The sequence below is a fragment of the Esox lucius genome, chromosome 13, assembly GCF_011004845.1.
Source record: "Esox lucius isolate fEsoLuc1 chromosome 13, fEsoLuc1.pri, whole genome shotgun sequence".
Lineage (NCBI taxonomy): Eukaryota > Metazoa > Chordata > Actinopteri > Esociformes > Esocidae > Esox > Esox lucius.
This window is the reverse complement of record NC_047581.1, coordinates 51190-78248: the sequence shown is the minus strand read 5'-3', so window position 1 is coordinate 78248 and position 27059 is coordinate 51190. Positions and strand designations below refer to the sequence as shown.

Below are 27059 nucleotides of genomic sequence, written 5' to 3'. Positions count from 1 at the left end.
CATAAGGACTGACACGGCCATTGTTTTTAAGAGTTTTTCCTTAATCAGCCAGTTGGGAGCTACTTTTAGCCTTAAGACGTTTTGTGAATACAGCCCCAGAAGGCGCACACTACTGACGGCAAATAGAAACCCAGAAACCTCCCCCTTTTCAGCGTCAATAACCATGAATCTAAATCCAACCTGTAACCTCTGCACACTTCCCCAGAGTGCCATCCATGGTCACGTGTTGCTAAAAAAAATATATATATATAAAAAAAACACAGAGGGGTAGTTGGCTAGAGGTTTAATGGAAAATGGATAAACTTCAGGAAACACTTGACTGATACAATTAATGGTCTGATAGAACAAGCAAGACATTTAAATGCACAAATCTTATAAGAAAAAACATTAACAATTGAATATATATTTTTTTGATTTGTCAAGTCTCGCAATCTGACAGAAATGCACATCAGGTAATTAGGTCCGCCTATACACTCATAATTGCGCTAAAAAACAAACATTGTGCCTTAAGCAATTCCACGTCGCTGATATATATATATAGCCTTCGGAGCCTGCATACGACAGCCTCCGATTATCTCTTCAAACAAGCAATGGCAGAAAAGGGCAAGCGAATTGACTTAATGTTATAATTCAGCAAACTTCCACAAGGGCGGAGGAAATTAGGGATAGCCCCTAAAATAACTGATTTCATAACTTACAGGTGCATGTTCTCTGCAAACTTCCTTTATGAATCTACACTAATCAAAAAAGGAATATATTCTGCCCTTAAGCAGAACAGTTAACCCTTACAGCTCCTTTAAGACACAGTGGATAGTATCACCTGCTAAATAACAAAAATCTACCAAATTAAGACATTGCTGATTACCAAATTAAATGTAATCCAATTCCCCCAATTTATGTATAAGTATTTTCTTTTCAAATAATAAAGGGAACAAGTTCATGAACCAGGACGCTACAATGAAGAACTGTTGGTTTACTACTTTTTCCTTTTGTAAACCAAAATGCATGTACACACATTCTATAAAAATGCAAACCAAACATGAACAAATAGGGCAAATGGAAACAAATTTATAGGCAAACAACTCGCCATGTTTAAAGAAACATTTGCTGTGAAAAATCATTTCACAATGTCCCAAACATTCATTCAATGTTTGATACATCTGTATCTAGCTGTAGAGAAATTAAGATATGAATACATTTAAAAAACAACCTGGAAAACTGACCCCACAGTAAAACAATTACTACTTATTGTTTTACTCTGAAAACCAGGAAACCTAGCAAAATCCAGGCTCAGATTTGTTGCCCAAATCTACAGTTATTTTTTTCCCCCATTGGTGGCAGCTAGAAGAATGAAGTCATGGGTTCATTAGATTAGTCTTCATGTTTTGTCCCCCCACATGAGTCTTTCAAAGAGGAATCAGGCGACTCGCAGCTGTGGTCCAGGATCCACCTCTGCCAAACCATTGGGTTGGCTGTTGCCTGGGCAAGGTACCTCTTTTCTGGGGAGGGTGGAGGCAAATAGGGTGTCCAACATTCCTAGCACTTCCAGGAGATCCTGTTGGTAGTCGATCTCTCTCTCTACCAGCTCCTGGAGACGGACAAGCTGTCTGTCCACTACTGATGACTGGCCTACAACTGCCTTATAGATGTCTGAGGAGACAGAGGGTACAAGAATGTAACAAGCAAGTACATCTGCAGAGCAATTAAAAGGGAGACTGGTGTCACAAACTTACCTAGAATCATCTCAGTAGCGGTGACAAGGACCGGTGCAAATCTGGGATCCACTACATTCCTGTGAAGGCAACAATAAAATAATGTAGACGCATGCAAAGGCTTCCCAGAGACAGGCCTAGGGGTTGTGCCAAAACCACCTGACCACACAATGCCACATGCCACCCTGGTTCAAACCTAGCCAGCACATTCTTACCAGTATTCCATTACCAAACCCTCAAAGACAACATAATGACGTACACAATAACATGTTTTAATGACCCATGAAAAGGAAAAACAATAGGGGTTAGGTAAGAGCCGATTTGCCATTCAAGTGAGACATTGTTACCCGATGAGGAAATTGACAAGTTGAGAGAGGTTCTGCTCATCTCTTCCTGCCAGAGCGTTTTTCAAAGTTCCACGACGATCCAACTCCTTAATCACAGCCACAGTGATCTCCGGTTTTCGGTTCTTCTTCCAAGACTGTGTACACAGACAAATAAATGAGCCCATGTATGTGCAACTGAAAAAAATACTTGAACATTATTTAAATTTTTTTGTGAGAACACTAACGGGTACAAAAAGAGAAACTTCCTCCACTGGAAGATGTTCCATGACTGACATGGAGTACCTCTATCAGTTCTGCTCTTGGCATATATAACATCTATTTAATGGTGTGAGATTATGGGCAAAATTTAATAAAAACACCCGATAGTACTAAATGACAACTGAACAAAGTAAAATACGTAGGACAGGTGATGCCCATAACTGATGGGCCCCACACAACCTGTCCATACCTCCTGCTAGGAACTGTGCATGTGACAGTCATGGACTCTATGAATAAACCTGTGGACCATGCCATACAAGGACAAAACTTACTTATTGGAGGATAATAGACTAATGCTTGGCTATGGTTACTGACCGCCTGTGTTCTAGCACAAGACTTATCTTTTGATAATTTGGAGAACATGTACCGGCTCATAGCGACATCACAAGAAAACTGCTGTGACGCCACCTCCAATGCAACACACACAGGAACAACAATGGAATATATCGTACTAGCCTACACCTGATACAGGCAAAAACCAGCATTTGCTAACTAATGTAAACCCTGCAGTGAACAGAAATCTATTGAATTGAAATAAATGTATTGAAACTCCAACTTTTAAATTGACAAGCTTTAAACGTAAAGTGGCAAATCAAAAGTAAACTAAAACTGGATAACATGGTCACAGAAAAAGTATGAATAGAATTATCACCCTGCATTATTAAAGATGACCTAACTGCAATGTTCTGTTACATTTAAGTGTATACACTTAACACCAACACATTTAAAACAACCTTCATAATCACTCCATCCTGATTAAAAGGTATAAATAATTGCCTTATAAATTGCTGGAAGCATTTGTACTGGTAGTAGCGAGGAAGCACACGTGAGCAGTAACCTTTGTCTTAATACATTGTAGATGACAAAAATGGTTAGAAAGCTTAGTAGGCTGCTTCTGTTTGGCTTGACATTACTACTTTGACTAGTGCAATGTATGCCAGTTAGCCTATAAAAAAACGCAGAAGAGGAAAAAGACGAGGTCCTTTTGTAGGCTCCAAAAATGGAGCGTCTATGCAGGTCTCTCACGGGGATAACGAGCTGATTTCAACGCCAGTGCATAGGTCCAAACCAAGAGGAGTTTTTAGAAAATACGATCGCTTAAATTACGAGTTTGATCCTATGCCCTGGCACAGAAATTAACCAATTTCAATGCAAGTACTCCGGGGACATAACCGCAAAGACTCGCCGTTCTCATCTGATAAAACCATTCTCTGACACTGGATAGCTAACAGCAGAACAGCTTGTCTTGCTTTGCTGCACACTGAGTCACTCTTGTCCAATCAGAAGTCTCCCGTGCTTTCACGTCACCTTTTGGTATTGCCTCAGCTTGTTTGGAACCTCAACAGAGCAGGTACTAAAAAAAAACAAAAAAAAAAAGAATCTGGAACCATCCTAACTTTTACCCAATGGAACCAGACACCAGTATCACAAAGGTTTCTTTAACAGCATTTCCCCCACTTTTTTCCAAGCAGTGGGGGGAGGCTCGGGTGCATGGCAACATCAAAAACACAAGGCCGGATGAGTTAAATGCTAATAAATAAATAAACTTCCTCCCTGTACACCAGTCCCTCGTGCTTGTCAACTTTGTTTTCTTAACATTATTTCACCAGATATTCTTAACACCACTCCCTAATAATTACCCAAGCCATCCCCCTCAATTAACCAGTCACAGTTACCCCCATCTAAACTTATTTAACTATTTTACTTCAGTTGTTTTAGAAGACCTATTAAATATCACAACTCATTTAAGACCCTCCTTTTGCCCTCATTATACCACCCCGACTGCTTAAAGAAATCAGGGTTAGGGCCTGGCACTACGCACCATTATAAACAGTTCTCTCCACACAGGTTGTCCTTGACTATTTTAGGTCAGCATTTGTTCAGCCTCTTAAAAAAAATCTCATCTTGACACCTCGGTTTTTAATAACTACATGCCAATTTCCAAGCTGCCCTTCTTATCCAAAATTTTATAAAAACATTTACAGGTTGGGGAACTATTTTATTTTTGAGAAATTCCAGTCAGGCTTTCGTCAGAAACAGTATTGAAACGGCTCATTAAGGTTACAAATGACTTGCTGAATGCTGACTCTGGAGAATGTTCAATCTTGATGTTACTGAAACTTAGTGCAGCTATTGGCACTATAGACCACAATATTGTAATTGACAGACTTAGAAATGGGGTTGGGATCTCAGGGATTGGACAAGATTGGTTCAAGTTGTATCTGTCAAATAGAGCATTTGTAGTGTCCATTAACAATTATGTCTGCCTAGGTGCCTGTTCCAAAGGGTTCCATCCTGGGGCCAATTCTGTTTTCACGGTATATGCTTCAATTGGGTAGTATAATTCAGCATCATGACATTTTCATGCAGAAGATAAGCATTTGTATTTGTCGGTTAAGCCAAATGACTTGAGCAAGTTTTTTCTGCATAACTGCCTGGAAGACTATACAAACTGGATGTCCAATTTCCTTCAGCTAAACACTGAAAACCACATTTTAATTATTGGCCTCCCTTCTACTTCGGATGAAGTTCGGTTGGATCTAGGATTGCTAGCAAAAAATACTGTGCCTGTGGCCAGAGGTGTGACTTTTTAGATACAGACTTACAATTTGAATATAACAAATGGGGCACTCATGCTTTTACCAACTTAAGACCAGTTCTCTCTTTTGTGGACACTGAGAAAATTATACATGTTTTATTTAATCTAGCCTAGACTACTCTAATGCTTTGTTTACATGCCTCAAAAATAAGTCCCTAGGAAAACTCCAAGTAGTACAGAATTTAGCTGCCAGACTTCTTACAAAAACTAATTCAAGGTCTCATAACCCCAGAGTTATAATTACCACACTTAGTAGTCTACAAGAAGAGAAGAGAAGACCTCCCTGCTCAAGATCATTTCACTAAATGAGTTTCAGACTTAATAAAATTATGTCCCCCTAAAAGTGATATCACAATCTCTGACAAGTTAAATATTATATACCTCAAGGGCAGTATCCAAGGCCTTGGAAACGTTGAACCTCTTCAGCTGTTTGTCATATTTGGCAAGATGGCTCTTCGCTGATTTGCTGACAAGGAAATCATCCTGGAAGAAAGCAAAAGTGAATAATAAAAAGTATACCCCTCCCAAATTCATTTTTTAATTTAAATCATAGTCATCTAGACACGGCGCTACTATGCGTTTCTGTTCAGCAGCAAAAGGACCAGGCAAGAGTCAACTAAGCAAATGTATCCTGAATCCATCTGTAGCTGTGACCATAGAGGGGTTTGAGGCCTGGGGCCTTGTATTATATGACCACAATCACATCCATGAACAGGGCTCACTGGCCCTTAGATCTTCTGATCATTATGGCATCCGTGTACTAATTTCAGAGACTACGGCAATTTCAGCCTAGTTCAACACAGTTCATTTATTACACTGGGTTTTGGAAAGTACACTAGTCAAAAAGTTTAAAAACACAATTGTAATGCATTGATTGCAAACTTATTCATTCCACTTGTATATACATATTTTTGTACTTATACATTTTTCTGCACTCATCTTATTGCACTTCGGGTTATACAAACTACATTTCGTTGTACTGTTTTTGTACAGTTTAATGAAAATTAAGTTGAATCTAATCATCTTATCGAATAAATACATTTAAATTACTCTATACAGTTCTAAAAGTAAGCTACCACTAGAGGCGCTCAGCATGTTGGCTGCACCATTTACAGACCACCTTTTGACTGGAGGACACATGTCGTAACACTAGATTACCCATTGGCGTTCATTGCAAAAGAGAAGGGAAAATGCATTCAACCATCTATTCATTCAATATGTGCCTTATATTCCTCCAGAAACATCTGCCAAGAGATCTAGATGAACTAATGTGAAGTACCACCCATCCCCTGGAGGATTCTTTTTTTGACCCACATTTGGATATTTGAGCAAAATTCAAACCACATCCATTGATAAAGATAACCCAATTCAACAAATCACTCAAAAACTATTTATGCAATAAAAAGAAACGCTATATAAGCCTGCAGAGTAAACTTTTCACTGAGAAGAGTTTAAAAATAGTTAATCGCTGGTGAATGACTTGTTAGGATGCATAATTAAATCCCCACCCAGATCACCTTTCATTATCCGTAAGTGTTAAAGGCCTTACAAAGGTGATGTTTTTTTTTTTTTTTTCAACGTTTCTCAGCGCAAAAATTCTGATAAACATTATTCTTACATTTTAGTGTAGTTTGTCACAAGCATTTACTCAAATTCAGGCCAGAACATGTACACTGCTCAAAATAATTAAGGGAACGTAAAGCGAATGGTTTTGCAGATGGTGGCCACAGACAATTGCTCCCTCCTTGTCCTTTGACTGATTATTCTCAAGTTTTGCATTTTGCTAGGGTCCTTGTCACTACTGGTGGCATGATGCGGTACCTGCAGCCCATTCAGGTTGCACAGGTAGTCCAGCACCAGGAAGGCACATCCATACGTGCTGTCACAAAAAGGTTTGCTGTATCTCCCAGTAGTCTCAAGAGCATTGAGGAGATACCAGGAGATGAGCCTTTACACGAGGAGAGCTAGACTGGGCCACAGAAGGGTTTGTGATTTTGGTTTCCATTGACCGTTGTTACACCATTGTCCTCAACAAATTGCACAATGTACAGTAAAGATTTTGAACTTTCATCAAGACCTGATGTGTCTTCCCTAAATTTTTTTGAGCAGCCTATAATTGTACGCTGCTGTATTGTATTAATACCAAGACAGTTGTTGGCTGCCTAGGATACCTACTTGCATTTTCGATAAGTTTCTATGCATGGGCTACAAGAAAACTTCACAGTACTTTATAAGAGTTGCTAGTGCAAAAGAAAAATCTGATTCTCATGTACTAAGGCCTACCAGTGATTTGGCAGCAATAAAATAATGACCTGCACGTAAGTGTGGCAGTAAAAGAAAAACACTTGTTTTATACTGTCCTACGTCTACCCTACTTCCATTCTCTCCTCCACCCACTTCCCCTCCCTCAAACAAGTTTCACATGGCACTCAAAAAACATGTTTGGTGGAGGCCAGGGTGATCCACACACTGGTGATCTCCTTCTCAAATACACAGCTCTCAATTTGTCAAGTCCCTGAAAAATATATTTGAGTTACACTGGTTAAACATATATGTTATGTACTACCTTAATTGTGCATCTTTTAATGTGTTCTGCACACAAGTGGCCTTTCTATTCCTTGACTGACCTTCTTGCGCTCTTCAAATATGTGCATAGCTGTGGCATACTACTGCCTGAAGTGTTGTTTGCTAGCTACCAAACGGGAAGCGGAGAGTCTTTTGGCTACAGTGTTTCAGTGAATCTGGGCTGTTTTTCCTATTGTCATGGCATTTCTGGTTAGGGGACAGCAGTCTCTCCGGCCTGTGCTCTGGGATCACGTGAAATTTAAATATATGTTGGCCTACTCTCATTCTGTAGGTGTCTCGGTGCTGGGATGAAATTAAAGGATGCATGGCTGGCTGATCACAATGCTTTAAGTTAAAGATGCACTTGGATATGCATCTGACATTTCGCTATTATTAAGTAATTTATTCCCTATATGTGTTTAGGGAGATAATTACCTGGAAAAGGACTGTATATATAAGGTGCATAAGGCATTTAAAATAAAACAATGAATGAAAACAGCCTTTTCAATGCAAGCCAAGTTGTAGTCAACGTGATTTGACGTTAACCCCCATGTGGTTTGCTTAAGGTCATTATCAGAAACAAGCGGCCCCACAGACATATAGAAAACAAATTAAAAATCAGCAGGCCCTGCCAAGCCATGGGTCCCGTGAATCATATTTCCTCACATCAGCTGTGGCCCTGGCTTTGCCGCAACAAGGGCTGAATACTAGCCCAATACCGGTCAATTTAAACAACTGGAAACTAGCGAAAGCTTAAAAACGATTTGATAATAAAATTGGCAACTTATATTGGAAACAGAGATAATAACAAAAAATATTTGAAAGAACATTAACAAACGGCGAGATTTAAGGTATTCCAGTACATGATTTTCTGAGACCCAAATTCCAGTACTTCTAGATCTTTGTATGAACCTTGACAAATATACCCAATTCATCAAGGCTCCAATGTAGGGGTGGGATGATATGAGAATATCATGCCCAAAATGATCCCGATAAATAACAATCAGCGTCTTTTGGTCCCTGAAAAGCATTTAGAATTGCCATTTATACTGCATCTGTAACATACATTATACTTAATACAAGTAAATTGTCTGCCCTCTTCTATTCGCACCCGTCTCTCGCACCCTCTCCCGAGAGAGTGTGAGAGAGTGTGAGAGAGTGAGAATAAAACAAGTAGTCAGGAACACTTTGGTGACTGGCAAGAGATAAGGGGTGAAAATATATTTAATTTCTTACCGGTACTGACCTGTGGGTGCATGAACTACCTTGCGCACTTTGAGCCTTATTAGCTAAGGATAGGCCTATTTGATGTGTTGATTCTTTATGATAACGGGGAGCTGTTGTAATGGAATTAAAAAGTTATGTGCGCATCATGTATTGTGCAGATCTACAATGTTATTTTGGCCCACGAAAATTATATTCTAGTTGTCTTCTCTTGTAATTTTCAGTAGGAAAGCATTACCAAATTAACCTACAATATAAACAAAATTATAATTAGAAAGATATGCATTATGTATATCCTATTCATATTTTCTACAATTTGCTGTTTCTTAACAGGTTTTGCCTGTATGCATCATAGCTGCATGTCTCCTAGGAAATCATTGGTTTGTTTGAGCTTAACATTATTTGAACTGCTCATTTTCCGTGGTAATGGAATGGACAGGTATTTGCATACAGCGGGAAATGGAGAACTGATCAGAAGATCTTTTTTGTAGACTACTAAGTGTGGTAGTTAGACTAGTACTGTTGTAAAGGAATTGGAAAACTAGTTTATTCTTTGTCATTACAATAAAATCCCAACTCATAACGACATAAGAATTTTAATATTTAGTGGCTTAGTACAAAATGAGATGTGCGCTCCACTTGTAAAATAAAACAAGCAATCAGGCAAACTTCAGCAACTAGCAGATTTTTTTCAAGTCACTCATTTGAGGCTTATCCCGATTGTGGAATTTCTCCACGATTTCATAATCGTGAGTGGTTTCCATTGCGATTAGTACTAAAGTCGTCTGTCGCCCCATCCCTACTCCAATGAGAAGCTAAGTAAATCCAGTGTTATAGTCCAGGGCTGGAACAAAATACACGCCTACAAACTATACAGAAAAACACTGATACAGTACAGTTACACCTATTTCATGTAGAGGGATAGGCACTTGCCTGTTTTGGGACACAGTTTCGCCCTTTGACAAAGACACGGAACACCGGCTGCCGCCTGGGTTGGCCCGTCGGACCCTGTTTCTCTTCAGATGTCTTCCGGTGTTTAATGCTTAGGATGCCATTGGTCATCCCAACGACAACAGACTCGTCTTCAGGCTGAACATATACACAAACAGTAAGCCTTGTGATTCAAAATGTATTGTCTAACCATACGTAAAACCTGATCGTTATAGCGGATTGCTCAGTGTCAGTATGGCATTACTAGTGTACTTACAGCTAGGGCCAGACTGAGAATAGAGGCAGTGTAGTCAAAGCTATGAACCACTTTGTAGTTGGTTGTGTTGTAAACCTTCACGTGTCTGTAGGGTAAAACACACATGCACATGTATTACAGTTTGATTAATCTCATAATTATAATAAAACATATGCTTGTCAAGAGCCAGCTGTCAGGAGTTGAATCAGTTGTTGTTCAGTCGAATGACCACTCGAGGGATTCCCACTCAACACGCCTGCTGCGAAACACACGTACACAAAGTAGCTTGCTCAAGCAAACACCCACCTGTCGAGGGACGCAGAGAGCAGTCGCTGTCCATTGCCACTAAGACATAGACAGGTGACGGTCTTATGGTGGTTCTTCAGAGACACTAGAGGCTGGCCTCTCTTTAGCAAGTCCCAAACCTTCACATAGCGTCCCCCTGAGGGAGAAAAATAAAGGGGGGCATCCATCGGCACATTCGCAACAATTATTGCATTCAATTTAAAATGTTTAATTTGAGCTGGATCCTGCACATTCTCTTTGGCCTAGACCAGGGGTGTCAAACCGGTTCCACGGAGGGCCGAGTGTCTGCAGGTTCTTGGTTTTTCCTATAAATTGGTTCCTAGTCCATACCTACACAACCAGGTGAGGGTAGAAACTAACCAATCAGTGACCTAATTAACCAATCAAGTACAAGGAGAGAACAAAAACCTGCAGACACTCGGCCCTCCGTGGAACCGGTCTGACACCTGTGGCCTAGACTGTTCTGGCACTTATTTGCACAGATATCTGTTAAATATTGTCTTCTTCCATTAGCGCACTTTGCACAGAAAACATTTGACTAAAAGCTATCAGAGTACAAAAAATGTGCAGCCCTCCACACCCATTCCTGCAGCCCCACTATTGTAGTCACAGCACCCCAGATTGTGAAAGTTTTGTATCGTCTATCGGAGAAGACCAAGGGCCGACAACAGTAGAACAATGACTTTGTATTGTCTGCAAGTTCTGCTACCGATGGGCTTTATTCATGAAAATGTGCTCCCTTTTCCCGAGTCATGCTGCCAGAGCAAATGAAAAGACCTGATCAACCCCTCTTCCCTACTCTGCCATCAATGCTATGCATTTTGCTACCCCTCATCCCACCAGATGAATCACACCTTCTAGAGGTTTCGCAACCTCTAGATATACAAATTGAGCAGTGGTTGCGGGGAAAACTGTGTAGGCTCATTGGGAGCTAAAAGGCGTCGTCACCACAACTAATTACAATCAGATTGATTGCTGAGGCTTCTTGTGCCTTCTGATCTGCTGGGGACTGACTGCCAAAACGCTGGTATCACGTTTTACTATGCTAACTGGTCATATAGGGTTGTTAACTGGCTGAGAACAGCATAATTTTTTTTGAAAACTAATGTCTAGACATTTTGTATTTCTAGAAGCATTTGACTTGGGATGAAATAAGATGAGATTCAACTTTGTCATTGAACAAGTACATCAGAATGTTGTTAGCATCTAACCAGAAGGGCAAATAGAAGAGAACAGAAGTATTAAATCCATATTACACCAATCAGCCATAACACTGACTACTGACATGGGAGGTGAATAACACTGATAATCCCGTTATCATGGCACCTGTCAGTGGGTGGGATATATTAGGCAGCAAGTGAACATTGTCCTCAAAGTTGATATGTTAGAAGCAGGAAAAATGTGCAAGCGTAAGTACCTGAGCAACTTTGACAAGGGCCAAATCGTGATCGCAAGACAACTGGGTCAGAGCATCTCCAAAACTACAGCCCTTGTGCGGTGTTCCTGGTCTGCAGTGGTCAGTTACCTATTAAAAGAGGTCCAAGGATGGAAAAGCGTTGAACCGGCGACAGAGTCATGTGCAGCCAAGCCCCACTGATGCACATGGGGAGCGAAGGCAAGCCCGTGTAGTCTGATCCAACAGACAAGCTACTGTAGCTCAAATTGCTGAAAAGGTTAATGCTGGTACTGACAGAGAGGTGTCAGAACACAGTGCATCACCGTCTGTTGCATATGGGGTTGCATAGTCGCAGACCAGTCAGGGTGCCCATGTTGACCCCTGTCCACTGCCGAAAGCTCCTACAATGGGCACGTGAGCATCAGAACTGGACCACAGAGCAATGGAAGAAGGTAGCCTGGTCTGATGAATCACATTTGCCTTTACATCACATGGATGGCCGGGTGCGTGTGCGTCGTTTACCTGGAGAACACATTGCACCAGGATGCACTATGGGAAGAAGGCAAGCCGGCGGAGGCAGTGTGATGCTTCAAGCAATGTTCAGCTTGGAAACCTTGGGTCCCTGCCTTTCATGTGGATGTTACTTTGACATGTACCACCTACCTGAGCATTGTTGCAGACCATGTGCACCCTTTCATGTCAACAGTATTCCTTGATGGCATTGGCCTCTTTCAGCAGGATCATGCACTCTGCCACAAAGCAAAAATGGTTCAGCAATGGACACAAACACTTGTTGTGTTTGAGGAACACAAACGAGTCACAAACAGGCCAAGTCAACGCCTTGAACTCCAAATTCCATAGATCTCAAACCAAATCGACCATCTGTGGGATGTGCTGGACAAACAGGTCCGATCCATGGAGGCCCCACCTTGCAACTTACAGCACTTAAAGGATCTGCTGCTAATGTCTTGGTGCCAGGTACCACAGCACACCAGAGGTCTAGTGGAGTCCATGGCTCAACAGGTCAGGGCGGTTTTGGCAGCATAAGGGGGACCTCCACAATATTAGGCAGGTAGTCATAATGTCATGGCTGATCGGTGTAGATGTGCAATGAAGGCAAATGCAGTACAAATGGCAATACTAAATGAGCAATTAAGGTATATACGGGAGGGCAGAACATTTTCAAGTATTGTATATGTTCTGAGTGGGATAAATACTGTAGTTGTGCGGGTACAAATGGCAATTCTAAATGTCATTCTAAACATACAATCGAGGCAAATTTAATGTGCAACTGAAATGCAGGGATAGCCGCAATGAGGTTCCTGAGGTAGACATGGAACTGTAACAATTGAAATCTTCCATTACACGACAGGCAGTGTCAGAGTCCAGTAGTACAAGCGAGCAGTGCAACAAGGTCCCTGAGAGGCAGGGGGAGCTATGGTTAGTGATGGGTCACAGAAAACAACAGGGTTACAGTAGATGGGAACTGTTCCTGAGCCTGGTGGGTCCTATACTGCCTGCCTGATGGTAGGAGAGCAAACAGTTTGTGGCATGGGCGTGTAGGGTCCCTGATGGCGACACGCAACCTGTGCAGACATTGCTTGCGCTGGAGGTCTACGATGGCTGGGAGCTGGGCACCAGTGATGTGCTGGGGGGGGGGGTTTTACCACGAGTTGCAAGGCCTTCTTGTCAGCTACAGAGGGAACACTAAACCACACTGTGGCGCAGTGCGGTGCAGCGTTAGTCGGAATGCTCTTCGATTGTGCAGCGGTAAAAGTTCTTGGAGGACATGCTGGCCTTCTTCAGCCTCCGCAAGAAAAATATGGCTCCTCAAAACATATGCGCAGGAACTGACAAATTGCACATTAGACCAGGATTTAAGTTAGCCGGCAAATCCCAGATTATCACCGGAATCATGTTAAGTTAATGCAACAAATAAGCAAATCAAAAGTTTGTCTATTAAATAATGTTGTGAATTTATGCTACATTTTGGTGCATTGCAAAAAATCCAAAACCTGGTTTAAACGTACTGAAATTTAGAATCAAACCAGTTTCAGTAAATGATCTGCGCCTATACCGCTCCACGAGCCGTATAGGCGCCTTGTACGTGGCTTGATTCATGCATCCTTCACGCGTCCTTCACAAAGAAATCTGGCCGATTCCAGCCTTGTTGAAGCGCATCCCCAGGTCGTCACCAATCCTCCACCAAATTTCACAGTGGGAGCGAGACACTGGCTTGTAGGCCTCTCCAGGTCTCCGTCTTACCATTAGACAACCAGGTTATTCTAGCTTTGCATGACTTCAGCCCTGCCCCTAGGAGGCCGCTTCGAACGGTCCTCGCCGTGCACTTCACCCCAGCCGCTGTTTGGCGGTCTTTTTGTAGGTCACTTGATGTCATCCGATGGTTTTTGAGTGACATTCTAATGAGTTGACAGTCCTCTTGGCCAGTGGACCATAGTTTTCACCCTCTGCCAGTCTGTAGCGTTCTCATCCCCAATTTCAGTTGCTTGACCTTGTTCTTATGAACTGCAGTCTTTGAAATTTTCAGAATGGAAGCAACCTGACGCTGTATCCCTCTGCCAGTAAAGCCATTTTTAAATTTGCTCTTCCAGTGGTTATTTTAACATAAAATAATGGGGGATTAAGCATGAATATGTAGAATTCCTAAAAGGAGTTTCCTGTAAGTTTAGAGAGACGCAAACATTTTTTTTTTTTTTTAAAGTACCTCTGGTTCAAAGTGACCCCTTCGGGCACTTCTAATGTTAAAGATAGCTGGTAGAGTTGTCAGAAATTGAGTTCAGACCATCATTTGTAGCTCAGCTATTGGATGACTCAAGGAATCATCACTCAACATCCCTTTAAAAGTAGTCCCATTCAGGTCAGCTGTACCAGTGCGGTGTAATTGGTCACGAAGGCACGCAAATGTTTACAAATCCAGCTCTCACAGGACAGAGTTACAGTTACATCTTACCTGCTGAAACTAGCAGTCCTTCTGATGGGTAGAAAAGAACGCTCTCCACAGGATGGTTGTGGTCCATGGTCATCACACTCTTCTGCACTCGGGCATCAAACATTTTCAGCGTGTGGTCGTAGGAGCCTGAGAGTGCGTTACACAGAGACAGTGGTAAGGAATGCAAATACACCACATGACTTGTGTATAGGTAGTAGGAGTGGGACCAAATAGTTGAATTCTCGACAATTTGAGAATGGCATTTATTGTTAAGTTTCTAATATTTTGCCTGTACTGCAAATTGTGCTTGGTTGGTGGCAGTAATGCCGTTTTATTTCTGATAGACTAAAGTCAAGCTAACAGCCTTAACTCAACTTAAGGGCTGCCTCAAATTAAAGTTGTGCGGCTATACACTACCATTCAAAATGTTGGTAGTGAAAGAAAATAAAATTTTTAGTGCATTAAAAGAACATCAAATTGATCTGAAATACAGCATAGGTATTGTTAATGTTGTAAATAACTGTTGTAGCTGGAAGTAATTAATGGAATATCTACATAGGCGTAGAAAGTCCTATGACAAGCAACCGGCACTCCTGCGTTCCAAGTAATGGTTGCTAATCCAAGTTAATAATTTTAAAAGTCCAATTGATCATTTGAAAAACCTTCTGCAATTGTCAGCACCACTGAAAACAGTTGTGCTGATTAAAGAAGAAATAGAACTGGCATTCTTCAGACTAGTTAAGTATCAGGAGCATCAGCAATGTCAGGTTCGATTACAAGCTCTAAATGTCTAGAAACAAAGAACTTTCATCTGAAACTTGTCAGCCTATTCTTGTTATTCATGACAGACCATAGCCTTTGACAACATTTATAGTTCATTTGCAATTGAAGGAAACGCTTATAATATAACTACGACTTGACAGGGCTATGCATTGTTTGCTGCTGTTATGTCATTTCTGAATCTGAAACACTTCAGAGTAATTTTATACCTAGTCCAATTGTTTATATAACTCGTGCAGTCAAACGATTAAAATAATTATGATTAATCACACAAATGTCTGTAGTTAATCGTGATTAAACGCAATTTTAGAATGTATTCAAATAAGAATAAAACTGCTTAAAAGGCAGTACATCATGTTAAAGACATTGCTCTATTGTGAATTATGGACACTGGTTGATTTTAAATTAAATATGTCCAGGAGCGGTCCTTTTCTAAGTTGGTCCATTAGAACAGGGTATGCATTGGCCCTTAAATGTCTCCCCTCAAATTATCACAATCTACTGCTATCCCAAGTAACTCTAAATAGAAAGTTGATGGTCTATGACCCAATATTTCTACCATTGTGCTCTTGATCAAGGCACCAAGTACAATAATTATTAGGATCCTGTTTAAAACACCCATCAGCCCCTCTCTCTGGAAATCTGCAGGCATATTATCCAACACATAATGACAGCAATGCTTTGAGGCATTGTAATTTGATTAGGCATTAAAAATGCGGTTAGAACAGGGTTCAGGTCAGGCCCTGCAAAAAATGAAATAGCTTTTTGATGTGTGTTTGGCCTGTTATTGAATCTCTTGAACTGATGTAGACTTAATTCTATGAGTTACGAGCTAAATGTACGGAGACCCCATGTTTAGATAAGAAAACGAATGTAGGAGAGGGGGGGATCTGGTTTTTGTTAATGGTCATCTTTGAATGGTATCAGTGGATCATTGGGTCCTCCGTCAATCTGCTTAAACCATCAGTGTATCTGTTCATTGTCCAGATTGTGTGTGTCTCCCTTCTCAGTTGAATAGGTTACCTACAGAGTCCTTAGTTCCTTGGGATAAGGTGGGGGGACAGGCCTCCCTTTGGGTAAAAACCATGTATTGCTGACATAAGACAGCTGTGCAGTATCTTACCCCACCTCGTTTAACTGTACTGAAATACTAACTGTTCTGTTTTCCTCAGAGATTCCACACAGTTTATCTGTAAGCTTTTGACGCTTCTCTCCTAGATTAATTTGTATCTGTACTTACCTCCATTAAGAGTTCTTATTGATGGAATTTCCCTAACAGGCCACAGCCAAATGTGTCTTTATTAAATAAACTCCAAATGCCATAAGGTAGAGGACTTCAATAGGCAAAGGCATAAGGTAGGCAAGGTAGCCACAGACATTTATCCACAGACAATAATAAGGAACAGATATGTAATTTATGTGCAGTATAGAATTAGTTAGGTGACTATAATGTGTTAGTGGAAATGCAACTGGTGATGAAATTAATGTGTAGTTTAGGCTAGCAACAACAAAATTACATACCATGCTAAAAGCAAGGTTAAAACATGCACACACTGTCTAAGGATCAGTTTGAGAAAAGGGCCAGAGAAAGATCTTGTAGATTTTCCAATTTCCAACTTGGAAACGTGTTCTAACGTACGAGTACTAACGTGCCCTTGCACCCCGTTCACACAAACAGAATGCCGCTGTTGAAAGCAATAAGCACTCAGGATTCACAGACAAGTGGCAAGTACACACGATTCACAACATGAATGCGTAAGCTACTCAGCATTGCTATTTTGAAAAAAGCTAATGTGAAGTGCTCTCGACCATTCCAGTACAAATAATATACATATAACTATTTCCTATTACAAAATAGTTGTGTGGCAAGTTTGCGTGTTATTTCTAGAAGATAACGGTATTTTTTGATTTATAACTTCTGAAGTTTAGAATATAAGTAAAATAAATACAATGGATAAGTACAATTTGGTTAAAATTTGACTAATTTCAAAAGGTTTTATGTCTATAATCATTTACTTTGTGTTGCTAGGAAGCTAGTTTAGCTGTGGAGTCAGATGGTATTCTTATAGTGCCCAGCTATGTTTAATTTTATTATCCAACAAAACTTTGTGGATGTAAATATGCATATGGAATAAAGGTATTGGGTTTTCGCGAAACTTTACAAATGGACTTCGAATGGATGTAAAAACGACATCAGTTGGACATGAGTACGCCATGACTAACTAGTCTCACCTGTTACAAAGAGATCTTTATTGAGCTTGCTGGTGGCACCACAGCGGATATAGTCTGAGTGCTCCTTGTACTTGGTTAATTCAGTGGAATTGGGGATATCCCACAGGCAACAGGTATAGTCATCCGAGCACGTCAGGATGTGGTAACAGTCTGAAGTGAAATCTGCTACATGCACAGCCCTGGAAGAGATAGATTTTTACAACAACCCTTGCACTGAAAGTTTGGTGGACACTGGGGGTTCTAGTACTCACTGGGGGTGAAGAACATTGTAAGAATAATGAATGACAAAGTAGATCAAAAACAGAAGCTCGTCAGACTTGTTAAGATAATTATAGTTCAGTCGATGGATCACTCGAGGTACAGTGGGGAGAAGTATTTGATAACCTGCAAAATCGGCAGTGTTTCCTACTTACAAAGCATGTAGAGGTCTGTATATTTTTATAATAGGTACACTTCAACTGTGAGAGAATGAATCTAAATAAAAAAGTATTTGATACATCAGAAAAGCAGAACTTAATATTTGGTACAGAAATCTTTGTTTGCAATTACAGACTTCAACATGCTTTGTAAGTGGGAAAACCTGCAATGTATCAAATACTTGTTCTCTCCACTGTATCATCACTTAACATGCCTGCTGCTGCGTTAAATACATTTAATTCACACCACTGATGGGGAAGGATTCAATTTTCTTTCATTTTAAACCAGGCGTACTTTGTGTGCCCTTTAAACATCCTGAGCGCCACCTTGCCGCTGACATCAAACAGCCGCACGACAGAGTCCTCACATCCTGCCACCAATAGCTGACCATCTGACCGGAATCTTCCACTGTAAGCGGTGTCTTTGAAGCGTGTAAATGTCTTGACAGGCTCCTGGGAGAATGGTCCGTAGATGTGGATCTGAAACAGGCAGAGGGTTTAGAGTAAGCAAAGGGCACCCATCTATCAGCTTGTGTCTAGATGGCAATCCAATGCGAAATACCGTGGCTGGACATTTTCACTTAGGGTTGTACTCACATGTTGCCAGGGGTTTTGACATTAATGGCTGTGTGTTGCATTGTTTTGAGGGGACAGCACATTTACACTGTTACATTGTAGCAAAGTGTCATTTCTTCAGTGTTGTCACATGTAAAGATAGACTCAAATATTGACAAAACCGTGAGGGGTGTACTCACTTGTGATACTGTAGTTACCACCATCCTTGCGAAACATCACAGTGTTCAGTGTTTTTAAATCACAGTTGAAAACATCTGTTCAGACAGGCTTTTAACACGTAATCTCTGACTCGACTGCTCATTTTAGGTATTTTATGTGTATGTATGTATGTGTATGTATATGTGTATATACACACACATTTATTTTATTTTTCTTATATTATTCTATGTTTTTTATACGTTTTATATTCTGCTGTCTACTGAAGCTTTTAATGGAAAGCGCCTTGTGCACCTTTTGGCTGTTGTAAGGCGCTTTACAAATAAAATTTGATTGAAAAATCACAAATTTGACCCGATGGTGGCACCAGAGGTATCGACCAATGGACACCAAAATTGTTGTGCAAACGATGATAGGCCTTATAGGTCGTACAGGTCTGGTTATCAGTTTGTGTTCAGGCGAAATGAGCGCTTTAAGTGATTCTGATATAGCTCCCCCATAAGGCCAAACACAGAATGTCCTTATCTTGTCATACCAATGATGCATACCAAATTTGGTGAGAATCGGACATACGAATGTGGAAATAGGCTTTCAATTCCTGTGAAAATGTAGGACGAAGGAAGATATTTACATATGACATCCGTTGTTATGAAATATATATTTTTTATTATTGATGGGAAGTGTACACAGATGCTAGACAAATGTTTGTGGAAATAGGACGAACGGCCTAGGTTTTCAACAGCAGGATTACCAGCTCTCAACAGCAAGATTTTCAGAAAATTCAAAGGGGTGAAAAATGCAATCAGGCATTAATGAAAACTTACTGAACAACTTCGCCAAAGGTCCTGTTCCCACATCACATGATACCAAATATAATGGAACAACATGGATACAGCCAATGGCACAGAAAGCGACAACTGAGAAAGGTATGTTAAGTGATATGCATGTACATAAAAGATGGAGATGTCAGTGTTGAAGTGGCGCAGACAAACTAAATGTTTCATGATGCCATCATTATTTCAATGAATTAAATTTGCACAGTACGTTATGATACTGATGTGGATAACCCTGTTACCAAAAAAGTTGTGACACTGCAAAATATGCAAATTAAAACCGAATGCAATGATGTGCAAAAGATTTATCTGTGGGTTTAATGGAAAATAGTACAAAGACAACATATCAAATGTTGTAACTCTGCCCATTTTTAATTTGATGCAGGCATGGTTACCACTGTGTTGCATCACCTCTTTTGTTAACAACACTCCATAAGCGTTTGGGAACAGACCAATTGCTAGGTTCTGAAAGTGAAATGTATTCCCATTCTTGTTTGATATTGGATTTCAGTTGCTCAAAAGTTCGGGGTCTCTTTTGTCGTAATTTTCATTTCATAATGCGCCAAACGTTTTCAATGGGAGACAGGTCTGGACTACAGGCAGGCAGGTTTAGCAGCCAGACTCTTACTACGGAGCTACGCTGTAACAAAACATGCAGAATGTGGTTTGGCATTGTCTTGCTGAAATATGTTCGTTAGAAATGTGACCATTATCATTACAGAATACATCTGGTAAATAGATGTAAGGGAATTTGACTATAACAGTGGCATAGCCTGAATTTTAATGTTGATGGGGATCTTAAAATGAGCGGGCATGTATATTATTACACGTAGGCTATAATGTCTACTATTTTTCAAGTGTTTGTGGACTGCGTGTGGAAACTAAAAAGCATTGTGCTTACACCATAACAGTTAACTTTACTGCATGAAAGGCTAACATGGAGGCGCCGATGTGATTACTAGCACCTAAACATTTCAAAGAGGTTTTTTTTTTTACTCATACAGACAAGAATACTTACAGCGTAATTACATATTAGGCAGTTTTTCAGTCACAATAATTAGTTTATAAGGTTGTTATTATTAGCCCTTATTACATGGATTGGCTGAATTCCAGTGCAGAATGCGTGTTATTTCTTGATAACAGACCGTTGCCATTAAAAACAGTGCGTTGCTATGGACGCAGCAGGATTCTAACCAGAGACGGAACTGACTATTTTCTTTTGAGAAAGCAATACAATCGTTTTTAAATCAATAAATTCCTTTTGAAATCAATATTTTGTGTGAAATTATAGATTTATTTGGTAGGTAGCCATGTAATAAGCCGGATAAGGTATAGCGAGGCGGTTGTTATAGAACCCCTTCAGGCTGATTCAAGATGCCTCCGCTTCGTCCCCCCCAAAAAATTGTACCACGGAGGAGAAAAATATTTGATTTTGAAATCGAGCTTCGCACCGAGCGCACGTCAGAAACAGAGGACAGTGTGTGTGTGTGTGTGTGTGTTCATCTCTTTAGTACTGTGAATGGACTTAACTTGAAACTTATAAGGACTCAACTTGACTTGCTTAGGGTGAACCCTTGACTTGACTGATTTATCTGAACTGTGACTTGAGACTTGACTCGAGACTTGATGGTTAAGACTTGAGACTTGCTTGGACTTGACCATGTGTGACTTGTCCTCATCTCTGGTTTTTAATTCAGTTAATTTAAGATGTTGGTGAAATAGCGCTTTGAAAAAGCACTACCCCCGTATGGCACGAAAAGATCAGTCTACTTTGTAATTCGCACTTACTGACCAGTATCTTTAGAACAGATTTAAACAACTTAAGACAACTGCCAAATTCGCTACACTTACATTTTATGTTTACATTTTTCTTCTTGTTCAAATCTTTATTCATAGTTGTTTTAAGTTGGTGTGACTTGTGATCTTTTCACATGACTGACATTTTTTTGTTGCAGAGACTTAAGTAATGGTCCCACTACCCAGAGTCTCGTGACTCGTGTCAGACTCGTGACTCGCTTGATTAAAGTATGAAAATTACTTGACTTGACTTCAGAACAAGTTACTTGAGACTTGACTTGAAGTGGAAGACTCGACAATGACTTGAACTTATAATAAACAAACAGCAATAAAATTATTTTGTATGTTGTGACATCAGCAGCACTAATCAGCGTATGTGCCTTTAACACTGCACAATTCAAACCGCGCCAAACATGGCAGACAGTAACGTTAGTCGAGCTCCACAAATAGTATCGTTTGGATACAAGGACTTTGAACTGGACCGTGTGAATAAAAAAAGATTTGCCAGGTGCAAAATATGCAACAACGTCAAATGTCATTCGTCATTTTAAGAACCACAAGGAAAGGTAAGAAAGTAATCTCAGTTTCACTAAGATCTATAACGATTAAGTAATTAATTTTGTTTGTCATAATTTGGCCTTGGTTGCATATTTTTTTTCTTGTTAGAAATGTGACCATTATCATTACAGAATACATCTGGTAAATAAATGTAAGGGAATTTGACTATAACAGTGGCATAGCCTGAATTTTGATGTTGATGGGCATCTTAAAATGAGCGGGCATGTATATTACACGTAGGCCATAATGTCTGTATTAAATGTGCGCATTTTCAAGTGTTTGTGGACTGCGTGTGGAAACTAAAAAGCATTGTGCTTACACCATAACAGTTAACTCTACTGCATGAAAGGCTGACATGGAGGCGCCGATGTGATTACTAGCACCTAAACATTTCAAAGAGTTTTTTTTTTTACTCATACAGACAAGAATAATTACAGCGTAATTACATATTAGGCAGTTTTTCAGTCACAATAATTAGTTTATAAGGTTGTTATTATTAGCCCTTATTACATGTATTGGCTGAATTCCAGTGCAGAATGCGTGTTATTTCTTGATAACAGACCGTTGCCATTAAAAACAGCGCGTTGCTATGGACGCAGCAGGATTCTAACCAGAGACGGAACGGACAATTTTCTTTAGAGGAAGCAATACAATCGTTTTGAAATCAATAAATTCCTTTTGAAATCAATATTTTGTGTCAAATTATTGATTTATTTGGTAGGTAGCCATGTAATAAGCGGGATAAGGTATAGCGAGGCGGTTGTTATAGCGAATACAACCCCTTCAGGCTGATTCAAGATCCCCCCAAAAAATCGTACCGCGGAGCAGAAAAATATTTTGAAATCGAGCTTCGCACCAAGCGCACGTCAGAAACAGAGGACAGTGTGTGTGTGTGTTCATCTCTTTAGTACTGTGACTTGCTTAGGGTGAACCCTTGACTTGACTTGCTTAGGGTGAACCCTTGACTTGACTTGCTTAGGGTGAACCCTTGACTTGACTTGCTTAGGGTGAACCCTTGACTTGACTTGCTTAGGGTGAACCCTTGACTTGACTTGCTTAGGGTGAACCCTTGACTGGCTTGATTTATCTGAACTGTGACTTGAGACTTGATGGTTAAGACTTGAGACTTGCTTGGACTTGACCATGTGTGACTTGTCCCCATCTCTGCCACTACCTCTTTAACAGTGGAGTGTAATTTTTAGTATTGTTGTAGCCTGTTTGCTGTGGCCCAGGAGAATAATAAAACTGATGCAGTATTTTGTCTTCATCATGTATCCTATAAAGACAGTGCGGCAGACCTTTAGTTGAATGCATGGAGTTCAATTGGGAACAATCATGTTAAGGGAAACCTCTTGCAACCTTTCCCTTTGGCGGCTTTTGAGTTCCAAAAACAGATTAGTAGCATAACAGACATTTTGTTCAAAGAAAGACCTTGTTATGTCTGGAACCCATCTCCATTCCAGCAGACACAGAACAACAACTTGAAATTGAACTTTGAGCCCTGTACCCAACAGCAAAAGATCTGAGATAGTCGCTTACTACAGAAGAGGATGAGACTGAGTACAGCATCAAGACTGAGACAAGGATGCCTTTTGGGTCAATGTCAATTAAATTCAGACTTTGACATGTACTCGGATAGAGGTTGCACTATATCAGGTATAAATGGAGCAGGAAGTCAAAACTTGTAACTAGAATGTACTCGCTAAATTAAAATCCAAGGGGAGTAAAGTTAAAATTGGGTTGGATAAAGATATATTAAATGGCTGAAATGAAAATTTGACCAGAAGAAAATGTAAGGACTTCGTTGTGAAGTCCAAGCAATTCCTGCCAACCAGGAAAACAGCAGTAAAGACAACTGATCTTCCAAGTCCAAAGGGGGAAGAATAGACCTAGCAGGGACCTTAGTGGGAGCCCACAAACAATGTGCAGGGACAGAAATACACCTGAATTGCACTAAGATCCCAGGTAAGAAGGCACAATACCTAGCCCTGGGTATCCAAAGGTTCCCAACAGGGGCAAATTGCATGGGAGGAGGACTGAATTTAGCTACTAACAAAGAATGGCTCCCACAGGGGATCTCCCCTAAAACAGGTCTCTGTCAAAACAGCCTACACTCATTCTCCACACCAATTATTAGGGAAAATTTAGTCACACACACACACACGCGCCAGGCCTCAGACCTATCTTATCTATGGCCCAGCTACAGATGGCTCCAAGGTAAAGTTGCCTGTCTCCTCTGTTTCTTCAAATTTTGCAGGACAGAGGCTAGGGATAGCTCAGATCAGGAGGTCTGTTAACTCTGACCTAGAACTATGATTGCCATGACAGTGTCGAGTTCTTTCTTGATTTCCTATTAGTATGATGACTTGTTTTTGTATGTATGTATCTTATAGCATAAGAGATCAGAACAATTGTCATGATACTACTCTGTACTTGTACTCAGTCTCGGCTTTTGACGACTGTTCCCGTGGATCCACTAAATTAAACAAATAATCAACTGTCTTCATAATAAATTGCATCTTCCACAGAGAGTTAGCCGTTATGGTGGCATTTTGTGGCCAGACTGAATTCAATTAGGAACAAAGGCCCAGTGCATGTTTACCCCAGTAATAAACTAACTATATTAATTAATATAGTCAGCATTCAATTATTAGTTATAAACCTGCCTTTATGATGTTCCTGCCTTGATCTATTTCTCTCTGTGAAAGGATGTTGATCAGAGAACTGAGCTGAGGACTGGGCATGAAGCAAGGGATCATGTTGTAGAAATTCACTGCCAAACATTAGAATGAACAATACAATTGAAAAAAGGAGTCCAGAAAAAAGGAGTCCAGAGTCACTACAAACATTTGTTGCAAAAAGAACGAATCATTTGCGAACAGCATGTCACTACTTGCATGGCCCCTTAATAATGAACAGGAACAAACACAATAGGGTTTCAGAAGTTAACTGCTGAAACCCTAATTATAAGTCAACATTAATTTGGGTTTGAGTTAACTCAGTATCTTAAAATTAGGAACTCAATGGGCAGTATCTTTAAAATGTCTGGTGGAAGCAGTTAGAAACTTCCAGATAATTTGTGAAAACCAGTGGGGCCCGCCTACCCGTGTAGATGCTGTTACCGCATAGTTGTGTGGAGCAAGAGGGGAGAAGTCAATATTGGTGATGGCTCCAAATTCCTTTACTTGAACTGGAGCCTGAAAAACATCAGAAAAAAGTTAAGACAATACCATTAAACTTCAGTCCAAAAGTAGGCTTTTCATCTCATTAAATTTAAAGTTTGGTAGACGTACCTTGTAGTTTTTCCAATACAATGTGTCCTGAGTAACTTTCGCACCGAGTTGGGGATATATTTGGATTTTTGTGGGTTTAAATGAGGCCATTTTAAAAGGTTGAATCAGTTCCTCTAATTCTTCAGACAGTTTGAGTCCACTTAAGGTGAAAATAAAAGATCAAGGATGAAATAAATCAAACACAAATGTCAGCGTTGTTGTATGCTGAGCAACAAAGCAGCATGTGCTAGCCAGAGCTGTCTGCAGTACAGTAAAGATGACAATTTGGTAATGATGATTATCTATACCCTCTACTATCACCTTCACACAAGTAATATAGGAAAATACGTCGCTATCTGTCTAACATAACATGTCGTGCATTTTCCTTAACTTTATAAAAATCAAAAATATAATTTAAACAGGATTTCATCTAGCTACCATTCCCAACGAGTCCACAATCCAGATGCCACGTTTAACGTAATTGCCTACAAAATGTGTTACCTTGTATTCCTTGATCGAACTCTACAGATCGTATCCAACTTGAGTAAATTCAGTAATGGATAATACAAAATAACAAAAGTTATTAATGCTCTAAAATAAAAAAGTTATCACGTTGCTCTTTGCTCACTGGAGGCAGCCATATTTGAAATGTTGACTTCCAATCAGCGTCTTATGAGCAACATAAACAAAACACTTCCGGGTCACGAACATTTGAAATATGACTTAAAAACTGAAAAAAACTATTAATTGTTTCAGAAAGTGACCTTTCAAAAAATTTGCAACAATTCATATTTGATCATATTTAAGAGTAATTTCAATACAAAGTGGGTATTAAAACATGTTCCAAGGACTAAATTCAGACAATGTCAATGACTGAATATGGAATACATATTGCCTCATAGTTCAAAAACGATTGAATGTTCCCCAGAGAAAGCAATGTAGAAAATGTTCAGGAGATTTTGTAGTCAAACCTGTCTAATCATGGGGAACGGTGTGCTACATCTAGCAACGCGGTATTTTCCACAACGTCTTTAGCCCCCAATGCAAAACACTATTATACACTGCACATGTACATATTGCACAATACCCCCCCCCCCCAAAAAAAACTATTCTATACGCCGCAGTGAATGTATTGTAGGAAATGTTCAGGAGACAGTTTAGAGAGATTATATGCACAAAAAAAATCAAGGGGCACTATGTATTTGTAATTGTTGCTGGCAGTTTACTCCAACTCCTTTTCTCAGGGTGCTCCAACTTAGAATATTATTCATCCTTTGTGAAGTACTATTTAAACAAAAATGTTCTTTAGTAAAAAAAAATTAATATGTATATATTCGTTTTACTATCTATATCTTTATAATATACACTAAGGAAAGCGGCAAAATTATTAATTTAATATTATTAATACTGCGTTTCATCGCAGACTTTTATTTCGAAGGCAAAATCCAAAAAACGGAAGTCTTATTGTTGCTAAGGGATGTCTAATGTTAGCAGCATGACGTTATTCGTATTGGCGCCTTGATAGAACAGTGAAGACAGTGCGTGTTGTTTTAGATCATTGGCGCATCCCCATGTTCCCCATTACTCTTCCTAGTTTAAGCACATAAGGTATCAAAAACCGAAAAGGAGTTTTCGGAAAAACATAACGTCATTTATGCGAAGTGAATAGGCTCCTTCTTTGATCTACGTCTTGTGAGCAACATTAAAGAAACACTTCCGGGTCACGAAAATCTGGAATTTTTCAAAATAAAAGAGACCAACGAATTTCTTAAAAGCTGAGATAAATTGAGTTTATTAATTGTTTGAGAACATGTACCTCTCAAAACATTGACAACAATTCAAATATGATCATATTTAAGAGTAATTTCGATAAAAAGTGGGTGTTAGTGGGTGTTA

The 27059-nt window shown here is 39.9% G+C and overlaps 1 protein-coding gene across 1 annotated transcript; it reads right to left on the bottom strand.

The window, feature by feature from the left end:
• Positions 1–268: 268 nt before the first annotated feature.
• utp15 (UTP15 small subunit processome component) lies at positions 269–25813 on the bottom strand. Its single transcript, XM_010867569.3, has 13 exons — positions 25665–25813; positions 25185–25323; positions 24996–25088; positions 18267–18451; positions 17556–17734; positions 14565–14690; positions 10198–10333; positions 9913–9997; positions 9639–9794; positions 5298–5399; positions 2060–2193; positions 1734–1792; positions 269–1650 (listed from the first exon to the last, which is right to left on the bottom strand). The coding sequence occupies exons 2-13, from the start codon at positions 25272–25274 to the stop codon at positions 1418–1420; spliced, it is 1578 nt and encodes a 525-aa protein (XP_010865871.2). The 5' UTR covers positions 25275–25323; positions 25665–25813; the 3' UTR covers positions 269–1417.
• Positions 25814–27059: the final 1246 nt, after the last annotated feature.

Bases quoted from the DNA above. Each gene is read 5' to 3' on its own strand.
- utp15 (XM_010867569.3), bottom strand. From the start codon at position 25,274: ATGGCCTCATTTAAACCCACAAAAATCCAAATATATCCCCAACTCGGT. The intron at 9,998-10,197 runs GTGGGTGTTTGC...TTTACCCTACAG, and splicing joins CTCTCTGCGTCCCTCGACAG to ACACGTGAAGGTTTACAACA. The intron at 5,400-9,638 runs GCAAGTGCCTAT...GCTTTCTTCCAG, and splicing joins GAAACTGTGTCCCAAAACAG to GATGATTTCCTTGTCAGCAA.